Below are 16,775 nucleotides of genomic sequence, written 5' to 3'. Positions count from 1 at the left end.
TGCAAGCTTCAATTAAAAAAAAAACATGTACCTAACCTTTGATAAGGTTACAAATGTCACAAAATCTTATCCCTTTTGCCAATATATAAGAGAATATTTTTGTGCAGGTTAAGAAAAAAAACTTTATCTACCCGATAGATATACAACAAGTTTTATACGAACATAATTTCTTTTTTACTTTACGTCGTGGGTAGATATAACGTTCTTTGTATACGTGCCTTACGCCCATTTAGCCATGAGAGACATAACTCCCATGCCAATGAAGGCAGCAAGATAGCAAACTAATTGAAGCTTGATATTTCCTTGAAGTTTAGGTCCCATAAAATCACATGCTAATAAGTCCACCAAAGCCATGTAAATTAGAAGTCCGGATGAAGTAGCATTTAGTATTCCTACCACAATTAGGGCAGCTGGGCTATTCTCATTATAGAAACTTAGCATACCAATTCCAAGAGCTATTCCAAATGGTGTTGTTACTGAAAAGAATGCTACCATTGTTGCTTTCATCTTGATCCCATACTCCGCCTGAAATATTCATTATATATATATATATATGAACGCATTGTCAAAATTAACTTTATAAAATAATAATTGGCTAATTTTGGATCAAAAAGTAGAGGGGTCATTGGGTCATCAAGTCTAGCTTGAACTTTCAATCTTTAGTTAAATATTGTCCTTATTGTTTCTCTTATTGTTTGCACAATTTGATCTAAAAAGCTTTCAGAAAGAATGGGTCCATAACTAACTATCGGGTTCAAATTGACTGGATTACCTGTAAGATGCAACCACCAAGACCCATGCCCTCAAAGAGCTGATGGAAGCACATAGCCGCGACAAGTGGTCTAATGGTACATGGATTGTTAGAAACACCCATTGAAAGTCCTATCACCACCGAGTGCACTACTATTCCCATCTCTAATACCTGCATATATATCAATAAATTCGGTCATTTATATGCACTATTACTTGTCAGTTTATTATGTATCACTAATATAATACGAATTACATTAACTAAAAACGTTGAGCAAAAACTTGTGTGTACCCTTAAAAAGAGGTTAAGGGAACAACTTGTGTATAGTATATATATCTTTCTCTTACTTTGAAAGTCTCTTATCCCTTGTCTTCAGTTTCCAGGAATTAATCAAAAGACTGACAATTGATTAAGTTCACTACCTCACAGTTTAATTAATTAATTAATTTTTATTAATCATTCACTCATTCTAACTTAAAGGTTAATTAGCCTATAAATACGCGTAGATTATGCTCTTTTGTAGCTGGATTATTCTGTCTAATAATTTCATTTAATCTCCCAAATTGTGGATCTAGAATGTCCTCTAACTCCTAAGGCATATATATATATATATATATATATATATTCCTTGTCATTCTTTTTAGAAATTGTTGATCATACAAAATGAATAGGATTATCAAAGCAAAAATGATAGCTAACTTGTCTTATCTAGCCCCATCAACACTTGGGAGGTTAGAATATATATGTGTATTTCCTATAATAATAATATGAGTAGAACATGTCCTTAAACTATTAGTTGGGTAAAAAATGTTAACATAATTATAAACGGAGGAAATATTAGCAAGGAAAGATCGACCGTACCATAAACTACATTACGAAGTACTCCGTAGTTGACTAATACACACTTTCATATTTATATATACTATGAAAATGATGACCACACACAAAAAGGAATCATTTAAATAAAATAACGTGTAAGTCTAATTAAACTTGATTTAATTTGCACCAGCTTATGACAAGCTAGATAGACAAATGATTAACATAATGTAATGATTAATTAACTCGACATTTTAATTAATTTCCTTCATCTTGTCTTCTTCATACCTACTCTCTAGCAACCAACAGAATTTTTCAAATTGGGAGGGCTGTTAGCGTTTATATTTAAATATTTACTGTAATTTAACTTTTACAAAATTTTAGAGCTTAATCTCTTGCATTATATTATGTGGGAGTCTTGGAGATCATGAATTGGAACTTGTAAGATAAAAGATTATATAAAAAAATTAAGCAGTATTATATTTTAAGTACTTTTGAATTACACTAATTGTATTGAAGTGTTTTACAATAAGAAGATATTTTATCATCAATTATTATTATATTAAATTATTATTCGTATATACTTTACTCCTACTAATTATTGCCATTTGATCGGATATACTTTCTCTGTTCTAGACATATTGCATTATGTTGACTTTTACAATATCTATACATGCATGCTCTCCTTTAATCATCAATTTCTAACTTTCAAAGTAGTGTGTTGGCAAGATAGCATAAAGTTAACATGGTGTAACATATTTATTTATAAAAAGAAAGTAAAAAAAAATTTATTTATTTATTTATTTATTTTTTTTTTTTTTTGATCAACCATATGAAATCAAGAATAAAATTCATGCTCTTTCAAAGTAAATCAATAAAACTTGGTCAAAAAGATATTAATTATAAGAAACTTTCTTTCTTAACAAATCAAGATCATGAATAAATCAAATTTCATTAACTACATACTAATTCATACCTGAGCCACAATACGATATCTCAAGAGTTGAGTCTCTTTTTCTTGTGCAACAACTACTTGTTCTTTGTTGCTATTATGACTTTGATCCACCATTTCCATATCCCCTTCTCTAGGACTTTGCATGTTGTGTACAACACCAACACCGCCACCGGTATCGTGGTTACCACCACAATGGGCGTGCATCCTCTTCAATCCCTTCTTCTTAAAGTACGCGGTTGCAACCGTGTCCATCATCATGGTCAAAACCGTCGTAACCATAGCTATAAAAGTAGACCAAGGGTAAATCCTCCAAGGGTTTTCAGGCAAACAGGGCGAAGTTAAATTATTCCATGAATCTGGGAGTACGTGCATAAAACCCGTGGACAAAATTACCCCCGCGGCTAGGATTTTAACTATAACAGCCGCGTTACGATCGGGGTGTAACGCGGGAAAAGCCGTTGAAAATAAGGGTAACCCTATTCCTATCATACTAGCTACTAATATGGTAAATATTCCTATGACTTTTAACTTCAAGGATTTCTCCTTGTCATAACATCCTCCACTAGCGGCCGCCTCACACTCGGAGGCGTCCTGCCCTCGGACCGACGGGGCATGGATGAGGATCATGAGAAGAGCGATTGAGATTGAGAGTGTTTGGAGTACTCTCATTCTCTTGCTAGTCATTGCTCTAGCCATTTTTTGATGCTTTAATTTTATTCTTATTGTAATAATACTATATATTGTACTAGTATTGTACTTGTGTGTATGTGTTAACTCTATAAGTGTTTATTTGGTGATGGTATTTTCATGTTGGAAGCTTTGTGTATTTATAATAGACTAGTTAGCTAGGATTCATGTGAGGTGTGTAGATTACTTCTATTAGCTAGCAAGTTAGTTGACTAATTAATAATCTAGATCATATAATTAAGAATTTTATTATAATTATTATTATTTGTCTACTATATATGATTAATTATCATTGGTAAGTACAACAATTAAGAATTTATGGAGTAATTAACATTTAGATATTTAATGAGCTTGTGGTTGACATGTGATGGAGTAGGCCAATGGGGAATTTAAGGTGCCAAGTAGACGCTCATTTTATCCAACTCATCCATTTCAAGGGCAAAAGGGTGTTGTATATGTACTCATTTTGCTTCAAATTAATCACAATGCTAGATATTACACATAATGTAACACAGTGAATTAAAATTTATTACTACCTCCAATTTTTTTTTAGTTGGAACTTTGGGGTATTATTTGAGGGATATAAAATATTCCAAAGTTGCAACTAAAAAAAATGAGAGGTAGTATATAATGTCGAGCATAGTCATTGAAATGATTTGTGTGAAAATGAATAGTGAAATGTTATAATATAATGAAGTAGCTAGTGAAATTATAATTTATTATACACTATTTATGAATTATTGTAATTCAAATTTTTTTACATGAAACCTTAAGTGAAGCTTACTTATAATAATTTATCATACCATTAACATAAATTATTCTATTTTCAGAGATAAGCTATCCTAACTTAATTTATACTACGATAACATAATATTTTACAGTAAGTTATTCAATAATTCTAAGTCATTTTTACCTTAATCTATATCGGATTAGCGGTATAACTTGATCCTTTACAACTTCATTAGAAGGTTTTTGTGTTTGTAAAATCGTATATTATTATTTAATGATACAAGACTTGTTATTTAATTTGAAATTTATTAATGAGCAAAATATATGGAATTAGTATATATTTTTTAAAAACACTAACCCTATGTGCACTTAAGTGCATTAAAAAACAATAAAAAAAAAAATAAAAAATCAATGGTTGAGTGTGCTATTAGCCTATTATCAATAGATAGGATTATAAATGTTAGCAAAGCATCATGCATGCCTTCTGTTATTAGATGTTGCTCTCAACTTATGCTTTGACATTTGACAACTAAGGTTCCGACTTTGAATTTACAATAGAAGTCAACGAGTTGCAAGTCAAATGTATTGCCTCATTTTTATTTTTATTTTGAATAGAAAAGTATTGCATCTGCATCTTAATGGAATGTTTAATAAGTGACAAACTGATCAGCAGCCACAATTAATTCCGATATTTTAATGGAAATTATCATCTTGATATTGTATTCTTTATTTATTTATTTTATTTTATTTTTTATTTTTTATTTTTTATTTTTTTTTTGGTTTGAAAGATGATATTGTATCCTATTTGTACATACAGATTATTGAAGTACATCAAAATTATCACTGGGGTTATTTTTTTAATCTATGAGTGGTCGACTAGTGCTTTCTAATGACATGCTTTGTTATACCTACCATTTATGACATGTTTTATTCATCTAATTTTCATACTCCCTCTGTGTTTTTTTTAAGTGTTATAGTTTGACCGGCACATAATTTTAGGCAATTTAATTGATTTAAATAAAATAAGAGTTAAGTAGGGTATTTGGAGTATTAAAAAATTGTAAGAGAAAGATAGTGGGGTTAATAATTTATTGAAAAGTAATGAAGGTGAGTGGAAAGATATAATAAAAAAAAGTAGTAGTGGGTTTGAGTGGGGACCATGAGAGGAGAGATATATAATATTTTAATGTACTATCTCTGGTTCAATTTACTCGCAACAAAAGAATATTTTATGTCTCACAAATAATACCCCTTTGTTGCGAGTAAATTGAACCGGAGGTAATAGTTTTTTTGCCAAAAAAAGAAAATGTAACGCTTAAAAAAACACGGCCGAAAATGAAAAATGTAACACTTAAAAAAACACGGAGGGAGTACATTTAAGAAATCTAAAAGTGATCTTTAAAAATAAAAAAAAAAAATCTAAAAGTGAGCGTTAATAATTTTAGATAAGACAAATTTAGGGGGAAAAAAAAAGTTTTTATAAATTAAGTGGGGTTACTAAAGTTAAGTTGACATCTAAAATAAGTTTGACATTAGCTAAATGAGTTTAGATAAAAGAGAATTAGGTGGAAAAAAAAAACGCGCCCATTAGAAAATTTAATACTAGACAAGCTCGTCGGTATCTATATTAGAGCAACTCCAATGACAAGTTAATTGTCAAATTAGATTGTCATGCTACATAAGCTTTTAAGCTAATTATCTTTGTAGCTAGTTTGAGCCCCAACGGTTAGCTGTTAGCTTACTTTTTAAATCATCAATTTAATATTTTTATCTTAATTACTAATTAACTTTTAGCATTTTCTTTTTGGCAAGTTTTTTTTTCAAGCAAATTAAAGCAACTTCAATGGTTGCTTTTAGGGACTAGCTTGAAATTTTAATAATTTTCAAGCTAATAGCCAAACCATTGGAGGATATTTTAATAATTAGCTTGGCCAAGCTAATGCCAAGCAAATTAGCTTAGCTAGGCTAATTAGCTTAGAAATTAATTGTCTCTAATAAAATACTAATTATTTAAAAAATAAAGCTGAAAATCTAAATGCTAATTAGCTTAACCATTGTGGCATATATTACCTAGAAGGAAGAATAGCTTTGCAATCCTAGGTGGCATGGCAAGCTAATTTGGCAATTAGCTTGCCGTTGGAGTTACTCTTAGCTTGTAATTTGCTTGACTAGGCTAATTAAATATTTTTACTCCAATGGTCAAGCTAGTAGCTAGGGACTATTTAAAATTGCAAGCAAGTCCCTAGCTACAACCATTGGAGTTGCTCTTAATAATTTTTTTTTAAAAAAAATAATACTGGTAATAAAATCTATTGTTGGTTAACAAATTTAAAAAAATGCCAAAAAAAAAAATGCCAAAAAAAAACCTAATAGTAATGCCTTATACACTGTTCAAATGCGCGCGCATGATAATCATTTCCCGCTTTTATCTAGGCATTATGAACTTATAAGAATTATTATATGGACTTAGGGCCTGTTCTCATACTTTTTTTCCAGTTCAGTTCAACTCATTTCAGTTCATTTCAGCTCCTAATTTCCTTCTCTTATAAAATATTCATTTCACTTCAGTTCATTTCAGCTGAGTTCAGTCTATGAGAACAGGCCCTAGGGCGTGTACAACAAAATATAAGCATATAACTGTGAAGGTAACTGTTAGCTGTGTAGGTAGATGTTAGCTGTCAACAAGCTGTTAGATGTGAAGATAAATAATTAGGTATAGTATAAGTGTTGGTGAAGTAGCTGTTACATATAAAAATCATTATTTTTCCTAAAATTATGGATTAAATTTTTCAACAGCTACCTCTAACTTTAAAATCTAATATTTCTAACTTTTGATAAAACCTACCTCCACCACTAAAAGCTACCACAACCACTACATTGAATTGTCAAACACTTTTTTTTTTTTGTTAAATAGTGGTTTGACTTGGTTAACCACTAAAAGCTACTCGAACGCTACTGTTGAACATGCCCTTACGTAATGTTTGGTAATTAGTGATTAACTAATCGCTAAGAGCTTACATTAGGGGGGGGGGGAATCTAAGAGCTAGTAGTTGAATTGGCTAGTTGGTTATGGTTGTCATTTGGCTGAAATGTGCGACACATATAAAATCAAAAAAGTAAAAGCTTTACTCGTATTTTCGTGCTGGAATTAGACGTTGGAACACAATCAGCTCATTGAATAAGCTCCTTACAAAACAACTAAAACACTCTTTCAATGACACCCAACTTACTCGAAAATTTACCTCTCCCACATCTCACTATCCTTAATAACCCAACACCTATTGAGTCATTGACCATCACTACCAGTATTTGTAGTACATCCCTCATCTCTCCTCTTAAAAAGGTTCAAATTGTTTCTCTAAGCTAACTCCACTGCCCACCAGGGCCACCACCTATTCATGTCCCTCTTTATCACCAATAGTCAGTTCACTATTCTCCCCGTCCTTTACACCTAAAGGTGTCAAAACCAATACGACTTGAAAATATTCATCCATTTTGAAATATAACTGATTTGATTTGACCTAAGAAAGTCAGGACCCTACCCTGATCTGTAACTGACACAAACTCAACTCGATTATCCCGTCAGAAATTTCCGACGGAATTTCTGTCAGAAAGTTATTAATAAAAAAAAAACCTTACTATACCCTCTTAACCTAAACTAGCCTCTCCTTCCCCTTATTTCATGTCTTTTCTCTATCTCCGCCCTCTTTCTTCTTTCTCTCTCCTCTCCTCACGTCTTTCTCTCCGCCCTATTTCTTTCTCGCTCTCCTTTTCCGCCCTCTTTCTCTTTCTCCTTCTTCTTTGTCGGGGTTTGTGTTCTTCTCTTTCTCCCTTTTCCCTCTCTTCTTCGGTCTCCTAGCTCCCTTGTGATTCCAGCCTCCTTCTCTCTCTTAATTCCAGCTCCTTTCTTTTCTCTCTATTCTCTTTGTCTTAGGGTGGTGGGTTTACTTGGTTTGACCCTAAAAAGCTTAGAGGAATGACGGAATTTGAAGTCTCATGGTCAAAATGAGGTTTTTAATTAGGTGAAATTCAACCATGAAAACTTTATATTTCTAAAAAATATACTAACATAACCATAAACCTAAATATATATTCTCTAACTAATAATATCTTTAACATAAATAAACCTAAATATATTATTCTCTTAATATAATGATGATATCTACGGAAAATATATCACACATATTTTCTGATATCTCATATCTCTAACATCATTCCGCAATTGTAACGGCAGTAACACAAACGTTGCAATTGAAAATTCTACTTTGTTGAATTCGATCAAGATAAACTTCTCTGTTGATATCACTGTTAATTTTTTTTTAATGATGAGAGCGTTCAGCTTTTCGAACTCATCAATCATCAAACAAGCAGGAATGTCATTCTTTTCGAACTTGCAAGAAAAACATTACAACGAGGGCGTCTCTTTTTCTCAAACTCATCATATTTCATTTGGTTTTTCCTAAGCAAAATAGAGCTCCAAACAAATATTGGTTTTTCAGAGTAAACAACACTCAAAACATTTAAAACATCTGTCTCACGGTACAAGGAGAACCAATATAAACACTGCCTCACAGTACAAGGAGAATCAATACATCTTGTCTCACAACACCACAGAGCGGATTTTTTTTTCGTTAAAAAAACCTCATGTATGTAGTCCCCAATAATCATCTTTGAGGATTCACACACCATGACACACACGAGCAACTTAATCTGACAAAGGCCACTCATAATATTAAATACATCAAATCATCAAATTTTTCACCCACAAACATATTTTAACTAACACATCGAAATTTTATCCCACCGGTGGATTTAATTTTTCAACCCACCGGTAAGAATTTTTTTTTTTTGTGAATATTACCAATATCAAAACCTATGCACATAAAATAGAAAACAATATTCCTATTATTCTCTTAATGATGATATATATCTACGAAAAATATATCACATATTTTCTGATATCTCATATCTCTAATAGAATCGAAATGAATCTGTCCCAAATTTTATTGACCCATTAAAACTAACAATAAAAGACAAGTATTTTCTACCCTATTGCAATTCTTACAACAAAAAATAAATAATAATAACAATAAAAAATAAATAAAAAAAATAAGTTTTTTACTCTATCAAAACTATTGACTTATTACGAGAAGATAGATCTCATGAACACGATTCTTAAAAAGAAACATATCAGTAAAAAAACTATTGACTTAATACGAGAAAATAGAACTCATGAACACGTTGCTTAAAAAGAAACATATCACTAAAAACACACTCAGTTTTTCATTCCATATTGTACAAATTCTGAAATTTAAGTTGTTTTTCACCATCGATTATTGTTTTCCAACTAGTTAAAACTACCGCATGACCCAAATTGGGGTTGACGTTAAGTGAATAATTCATTTATTCAGAGTCAACAATTGTAAAATAATCAAATAAACTCTTATTGTCCTTAAGCAAAAGCTCTGCAATATCAACACCAAAACACAAAATAACACGTTTGACATCCTAAATCCAACACAGTAGCGAATCTAGCTTAATTATAAGTATGTTTAATCAAAATGAACAAATTATATTAAATGATTTATAAATTAACAAATTACGTGAAACAACATACTTTCTCGTTAATAATTAATTGCAACAAAGGAGGTGCATATACACGAAACCAAGACAAAACTTTTTAAACAAGATTAGTGAAAAATAAGGGTAATAATTAAGGAGTGAATAATTAATCAAAATAGAGAATCCAAAGTGTAATACCACCACCTCTTACAAACACATCACTATCTTATGAAAATACGCCACCCAGAACCACTACCCTGAAAACCCACACCACTCGAATCACCCCCACAAAGCCCATGCCACTCAAAATCACCACTCATGAAACCCACAAACCCAAATTTAGACCCACATCACCCAAAGAAACACCAAAACCCATGCAACCCAACGAACCACCAAAACCCACTGCACGCGTCCTACCAGACCACCAGAACCACGCCACCTAATGAACCACCAAGACTCACAAAAAACAATCAACCCAAAAACAAGGAAAACCCAAATCAAACCCAAACAACCAAACTCAATTCAACGAAAAACACAAATGATGTAACCCCCACGAACTACCCATGAAAAGAAACAAGTCTTGCCTATTTCAAGATCTGGAATTAAAAGGTTTTCTTATTCAATTCATGACAATAAGGTTGAAGGTAGAAAAGAAAGATAATGAGGAAGGTCATTAAGGTGAAAAAATTGGATGATAAAAAGGAAAGAGAAAGATAATAGCAGAGATGGAAGAAAATGAATTAATGAGAAATTTGATTATTTTGGTCTCAAGTATGTAATTGAGGTTATGAAGTTTGAAATAAAGGTTTTTTTTTGTTATTTTAATGGAAAAAAGTTACCAAATTTTTTTTTGTTGCAAATAAAGCTTATCATCCAAATATAATAATTGTTGCAATTAATAATCAACGGAGGAAGTATTAAGTGTTTAGTCCCTCCGGTTCCAGGAGATCTTGGGATCGAACCTCACCCCCGCCCTTGTGGCTCTTTAAAAACCAAAAAAAAAAATATTGGATTTTTCATCAAATGCCCTTGAGTTATTTTTTTATTCACTATATACCCATGAAAATTTTCAAATTCACTATATACTAACGAGTTTTTCAAAAATATCACCAAATGCCCTTAATGACTAATGACAGTTAATTCCGTTAGTCATTAAGACTAATTATGTCACGTGGTAGCATAGGATTGGTTACGTTGTTTATTAAATTAGAGAATTAATTATAGAAAAAAAAACTTTAAGATTTTTTTTTTTAAAAGTAACCACCACTCAACTTCCCCCTATCTACTGTCAGCAGCCAATCGCTTGTCGGCCTTCTTGTCACCAACGCCATTCCTTCCTTCGTCGGCAACCCCGGAGGAGGGAATGTGGTCGTCGACACCGAAGTGTACAGTTGTCGGCGGTAGGGCTTCGGGCTTCGGCGCCAATGGGGGTTAAATTTTTTACCTTACATTTACAAGGTACCCCACTTGCTTTTTCATTATTCTCTCTCACACTCTCTCATCTGCTTAATATATGTGCCTAAATCAAACGTGTCAACTAAATAAAAATGGATGAAGTATATGCAGTAAGAATTTAAAAATTATATGGGGTCAATTGACCCTATTGCCTTAAACTTAATTTCGCCATGTTCCAACATATATTATTTTTGGCCAAAATGTGCGACACATAAATTAAAAATTAAAAAGCTTACTCGTATTTTCGTGCTAGAATTAGACTTCGGAACACAATCAACTCATTGAATAAACTCATTACAAAACAACTAAAACACTTTCTATAACCACTTTAAAGTTTAAACTACTGTAATAAAATCAAATTATCATGTTAAAACTCAAAACTCTCTTTATTACCAAATAAATTAATACTAAGTTAGCTAATAACTCTATAGTACTTAACTACCACTACAAGAAAAATCTCTTTTCGTAGCGATTGTACATTCGCTACAATATGCAAGTATGTTTGTGAAATAATTAAGGATGTCGTATCATTTTTACAATCGTCATGGTTTTTCCATATAAAATCGATAAGGAAAACATAATAATACATATCCACTCTATTTTTACACATTTATATAATTTTGAGAAATCATATCATTTACAATCACCACTAAATCCTAAAAATCGATACGAAAAACCTTTTCAACACTAGATATATAAATATTGTTTGACAATGAATACATAAAATATGTCATAGCTTATTGGTGAAACATTTAATATAAAAGTTTGAGGTTGCATGTTCGAATCTTGTAAATATCATACTTTGTATCGATTATTGAGGCCAACCCCAGCGATATTGAAAACCACTACTAAAGGCTAAGGCAACGGGGGATATTGTATCGAAAGTTTTTTTGTAAAATAATCGCTACGAAAAGGTTATTTTCTTGTAGTGTACGGAATATTTATCTACATCTATATATAACTCTCCAATCCTTTAACGTGGAATAAAATCACATTGTGTGATCTTTCTTAAGTCATTTCTAATTGTGCAAGTTTAGCTTGACAAACTATTGACTTCATTTGTACCATAAGAATTTCAACCAAATAATGTCATGTAATTATGTAAATTTAAAGTTTAAGATACTCTCTCCGATCTGTATTTAAATAATTTTCATGCTTTTACTCTTTTTATGATATAATTATTGTTTCAATTAACAAAAAAATATATTAAACACTAAGGAAATAATTTAGGGTTCGTTGGGCATCGTTGTGGTTTTCAGTTTTTTGTTTTTTTTTTTAAAAGTATATTATATATATCACATATTGAATCAAAAATTATTTAGACTTGTTAAAATCATAATAATTTTGAAAACTGACAACAGAAAAGTGAAAACACATTTTTCTTGTTTCCTGTTTTTGGATTTTAGTTTTCAAAAAAACAGGAAACTGAAAAACCAAAAATGATGCCAAACAAGCCCTTAGTATCATGAAAAACACATTATTCCCTCCGTCCCTTAATACAAAGCCTCTTTATCTTTATTATCTTAAAGAGGCTTTGTATTAAGGGACGGAGGGAGTATTGTATTAGTAGAACCATTGGATAACACATAATGATATCTCATATAAAAATCCAAATTAAAAAGCAACAAAATTAAGAGGTTTAAACTAGTTTATGAGAATGATAACTTCAATAATACAACAATCAATTAAGCACAAATTACGCGCTTTACACATTTTTTTTTTTTTTTTAAAACAATAGTAGACAAATGAAAACTTTAGGAAATCTTCCTCGCAGGAAACTCATATGCATTAACAAGCTTTGAACATAAGCATTATTGCATGTCGTTATTACGCCCATTTTGCCATGAGGGACATAATTCCCATGCCTAGGAAGGCAGCAAAATAGCAAACAAATTGAAGTTTGATATTTCCTTGAAGTTTAGGTCCCATAAAATCAGTTGCTAACAAGTCCACCAAAGCCATGTAAATTAGTAGCCCTGAAGAAATAGCATTCAACACTCCAACAACAATTAGGGCAGCCGGGCTATTCTCATTATAAAAACTTAGCATGCCAATCCCAAGAGCTATCCCAAATGGTGTTGTCACCGAAAAGAATGCTACCATTGTTGCTTTCATCTTCATTCCATACTCGGCCTAGAAAAAAAATTTATACGTCATCATCAATATTAGTTTTTCAATAGTCGAGTTAATTTTAGGCCAGATTTTAAAATCTCAATGAAATCTACACAATTTATTTTTAATTCGATAAGAGTACCTGTAAGATGCAACCACCAAGACCCATGCCCTCAAATAGTTGATGGAAGCACATGGCCGCGACAAGTGGCCTTATTGTGCATGGATTGTTAGAAACACCCATTGCCACTCCTATAACCACTGAGTGCACTACTATTCCCAACTCTAATACCTACATAAACAACAAATTAATAACACAATGAACTATTGATTATACTGCAAATAAAAAAAAATGAAATAAGTAACCTATTTAGTAGATGATAATAAATAAACTATTTAGTAGTACGTACCTGAGCAATAATGCGATACCTCAGGAGTTGAGATTGCTTCTCCTCGGATTCCACACCTTGTTTTTTATTGCTACTAATGTCATGATGATCAACCATTTCCATATCACCTTCTCTAGGACTTTGCATGTGATGTATAGCACCACCACCACCACCACCACCGTTGTCGGTACCATGGTTACCACAATGGGCGTGCATCCTCTTCAACCCTTTCTTCTTAAAGTACGCGGTTGCAACCGTGTCCATCATCATGGTCAAAACCGTCGTAACCATAGCTATAAAAGTAGAAAAAGGGTAAATCCTCCAAGGGTTTTCAGGCAAACATGGTGAAGTTAAATCATTCCAAGAATCCGGGAGTACGTGCATGAAACCCGTGGACAAAATTACCCCTGCAGCTAGGATTTTAACTATAACAGCCGCGTTACGATCGGGGTGTAACGCGGGAAAAGCCGTAGAAAATAAGGGTAACCCTATTCCAATCATACTAGCTACTAATATGGTAAATATTCCTATGACTTTTAACTTCAAGGATTTCTCCTTGTCATAACATCCTCCACTAGCGGCCACCTCGCACTCGGAGGTGTCCTGCCCTCGAGCCGAGGAGGCTTGAAGGAGGATCATGAGGAGAACGACCGAGATTGAGAGTGTTTGGAGTACCTTCATTCTCTTGTTAGACATTACCCTAGCCATTTTTTTTTTTTGGTGCTTTTTTTTTTCTTCTTAGCTTTTGAATGTAGTAGTGATTTTTAAGTAAATGAGTTAATTGTTGATGATGATTTGTGGTTAAGATCTTCAAGTATTTATAGTAGTCTAAAGTTAATGTAATTAAGTGTTGTTTATTTGTAATTAATAGCTAATTAATATATAATTAATAATAGAAATTAAAATGGTATAGTATGAGCTTGTGCATGGCACGTGTAGGGAGTAGTCGAAAGTGAATTATCCGTGCGCAAAGTACACGCCCGTACGTACTAACAGAATATAAGTTAGCAAGCATCATGCCTCTTATTATTGGATGTTTTAATTTCATTGTAATAAATAAGCTTTTGTCAACGGTTACATCTTTGGATAATAAAGGATGACAAATGTGAAAGTCAATGACTTGTTAACTAATTATTTATTTATTTTTGCATAATTTGAGAAGTTGCTATCAACTTCAATTTGTTTAAGTAGGATTAATTTTGTCCATATATCTCTTTTTTAATAAGCTCATTTGTTTTTGAAATAACCACTCTCATTCTTTCTGTGCTATATTAAGGCTCAGTTGGAAAAAACTAAATTATAACTGAATAACGTTGAACTTACACTTTTAATTTGTAACAAATTGGACTAAGGTAAGTTAGGTGAGCTTTAATAATAATCATTATTAGAAGTTTAGAACTAGCAAGGGTGAAAATAGTACTACTAATTATTCCTTGTGAATGTACAAAGTTGCATCGTCATAAGATAAGTTATACTAGTACTCCGTATGAAAATTTTTACTTTTTTTGCATTATTTTCCTTTATGAGAAGACGCATAATAATTACACAATTTCTTATTTGGTATGTTTTGTTATTTTTTCCAAAGTATCGTTAACTACCCAGCCTTGTTCATATGTATTACTGAACACAGACTACGATTTACGAAGTATGTGAATATCAGAATATGTGATAATTACAAAGGTAAAAGCTAATCAGTGCCTTGGGACGTTAGTTTTTTGAGGGAAAGCGGTTAGTGCATTAATTCAAAGAAAGAGTATCCAAAAGTACATACGGGGAAATTTCATCTGGAACGAGAAATTCCCATAATTGTTCACGACCATAAGGCACTAACTTCGCTAAGTGATGAGCAACGAAATTACCCTCACGCTTCACATGAGACCAAAAAATGGAAGAAAAGTTCGAACTAACAACAATTATATCTTCCAACACGCAATCCACCGATGCCAAGGAGAAGGTGTTCTTCTTTATTTTGGAAACTAGCTGCAAACAATCTGCCTCAAGAATTACATCATTGTAGCCCTGGTCCCTCGCCTTCCGTAGCCCAAAAAGAGCAGCCTTGCTCTCAGCAATCAAGGGCTCCCATCGCGCTCTCACCCTGCTAACTGCCGAGAACAGAACCCGGCCCCTGCTGTCGCGAGGTATAGCACCAAGCCCCGCCCATCCTTCATCAGAAATTGAAGCATCCACATTGATCTTCACTACACTAGATGGAGGAGGCATCCATGTTGTTCTTCCAGCAGGTTCATTCGGAGGAGAGGTGCCCCCATAAATCTTCTCTGTATACTCACCATAGTCAACTACCAGTCTACTATGACGGAGGAGGAGAGCCTCATCAGCATCCCAGGCATTTTCGAAGACCCATTTGTTTCGTCGAAACCATATAAACCAAGAAAGGAATAAGCTTCTCTGATGAACCTCTTTTGAGAGATGTTCTGCCCATTTCAATAAGATCTCTCCAAAAGAACCAGAATTCGCCAAGTTGAGAGCTTCCCTACATCCACTATTCAGCCATAACTGATGCGCACTCGGGCACAAAATAATCGCATGGACAACCGTTTCATCAGCCAAATTGCAGTAGGGACAGAGAGGGTCTTCAATGAGATGGCGATGCTTAAGAAGACTACGGGTAGGCAGGGAATTGGAGCAGCAACGCCATAGAAAATGACGTACCTTCGGGGTAGTCTTAACATTCCAAATCTCAACCCAAAATTTGTCAAAATCATCCAAATTTAGGGAAGAACCTAGCAAGTATGCATATTTTACCTCATAGTATCCATCCTTAGACCATGCCCATGTGATGGAGTCATTTGGCAGACGCTCACTAATTGGGATTGTTAAGATAGCTTGCTTGTCTTGGTCATTAAAGATCTCCAATTTCTCCAAATTCCAGCAGCACCCCTCCACATCAATCAACTTTGCTACTTTATCACATAAATCGGACCTGCTAGCAGTAGTAGTAAAACGACTATCAACAATAACAAGCCACGGGTCGTTCCATATATTAATATTACGGCCATTTCCAACCCTCCACAGTAAACCTTCCTTCACAAGAGCCTTAGAACTCCATATACTCTTCCAAGAGTAGCTCGAAACTGGACCAAGAGCAGCCTTAAAAATGGACGTCTTCGGATAATATTTAGCCTTCAAAACCCGGCTAACAAGAGAGTGCTCATTTGTAGCAAGACGCCATATCTGTTTACCAAGAAGGGATACATTAAAAATCCCCAAGTCCCTAAAACCCATTCCCCCAAGGAACTTCGGTTGACATAGTGCATCTCAACTCTTCCAATGAATCTTTCTACCCTTCTCATTCGACCCC

At 33.2% G+C, this 16,775-nt stretch overlaps 2 protein-coding genes across 2 annotated transcripts; both read right to left on the bottom strand.

Moving 5' to 3' along the window:
* Positions 1-174: 174 nt before the first annotated feature.
* LOC145635230 (zinc transporter 7-like) lies at positions 175-3,206 on the bottom strand. The gene is made up of 3 exons (XM_081686520.1): positions 2,544-3,206; positions 773-922; positions 175-525 (listed from the first exon to the last, which is right to left on the bottom strand). Exons 1-3 carry the CDS (start codon positions 3,204-3,206, stop codon positions 220-222), a joined length of 1,119 nt encoding a protein of 372 aa, XP_081542646.1. The 3' UTR covers positions 175-219.
* A 9,576-nt stretch (positions 3,207-12,782) lies between these two features.
* LOC145635229 (fe(2+) transport protein 1-like) lies at positions 12,783-14,152 on the bottom strand. The gene is made up of 3 exons (XM_081686519.1): positions 13,478-14,152; positions 13,210-13,359; positions 12,783-13,088 (listed from the first exon to the last, which is right to left on the bottom strand). Exons 1-3 carry the CDS (start codon positions 14,150-14,152, stop codon positions 12,783-12,785), a joined length of 1,131 nt encoding a protein of 376 aa, XP_081542645.1.
* Positions 14,153-16,775: the final 2,623 nt, after the last annotated feature.

Source organism: Chenopodium album, chromosome 6 (genome assembly GCF_948465745.1).
Source record: "Chenopodium album chromosome 6, dcCheAlbu1.1, whole genome shotgun sequence".
NCBI lineage: Eukaryota > Viridiplantae > Streptophyta > Magnoliopsida > Caryophyllales > Amaranthaceae > Chenopodium > Chenopodium album.
Note: the sequence above shows the minus strand (reverse complement) of the source record. Positions and strands in the feature narration are given on the sequence as shown.

Excerpts from the sequence above, each read along its gene's own strand:
- LOC145635230 (XM_081686520.1), bottom strand. The coding sequence starts at position 3,206 with ATGACTAGCAAGAGAATGAGAGTACTCCAAACACTCTCAATCTCAATC. Across the intron at positions 923-2,543 it reads GATATCGTATTGTGGCTCAG|GTATTAGAGATGGGAATAGT; the intron begins GTATGAATTAGT and ends ATATATATGCAG. Across the intron at positions 526-772 it reads TTGGTGGTTGCATCTTACAG|GCGGAGTATGGGATCAAGAT; the intron begins GTAATCCAGTCA and ends TGAATATTTCAG.
- LOC145635229 (XM_081686519.1), bottom strand. The coding sequence starts at position 14,152 with ATGTCTAACAAGAGAATGAAGGTACTCCAAACACTCTCAATCTCGGTC. Across the intron at positions 13,360-13,477 it reads GGTATCGCATTATTGCTCAG|GTATTAGAGTTGGGAATAGT; the intron begins GTACGTACTACT and ends TTGTTTATGTAG. Across the intron at positions 13,089-13,209 it reads TTGGTGGTTGCATCTTACAG|GCCGAGTATGGAATGAAGAT; the intron begins GTACTCTTATCG and ends TTTTTTTTCTAG.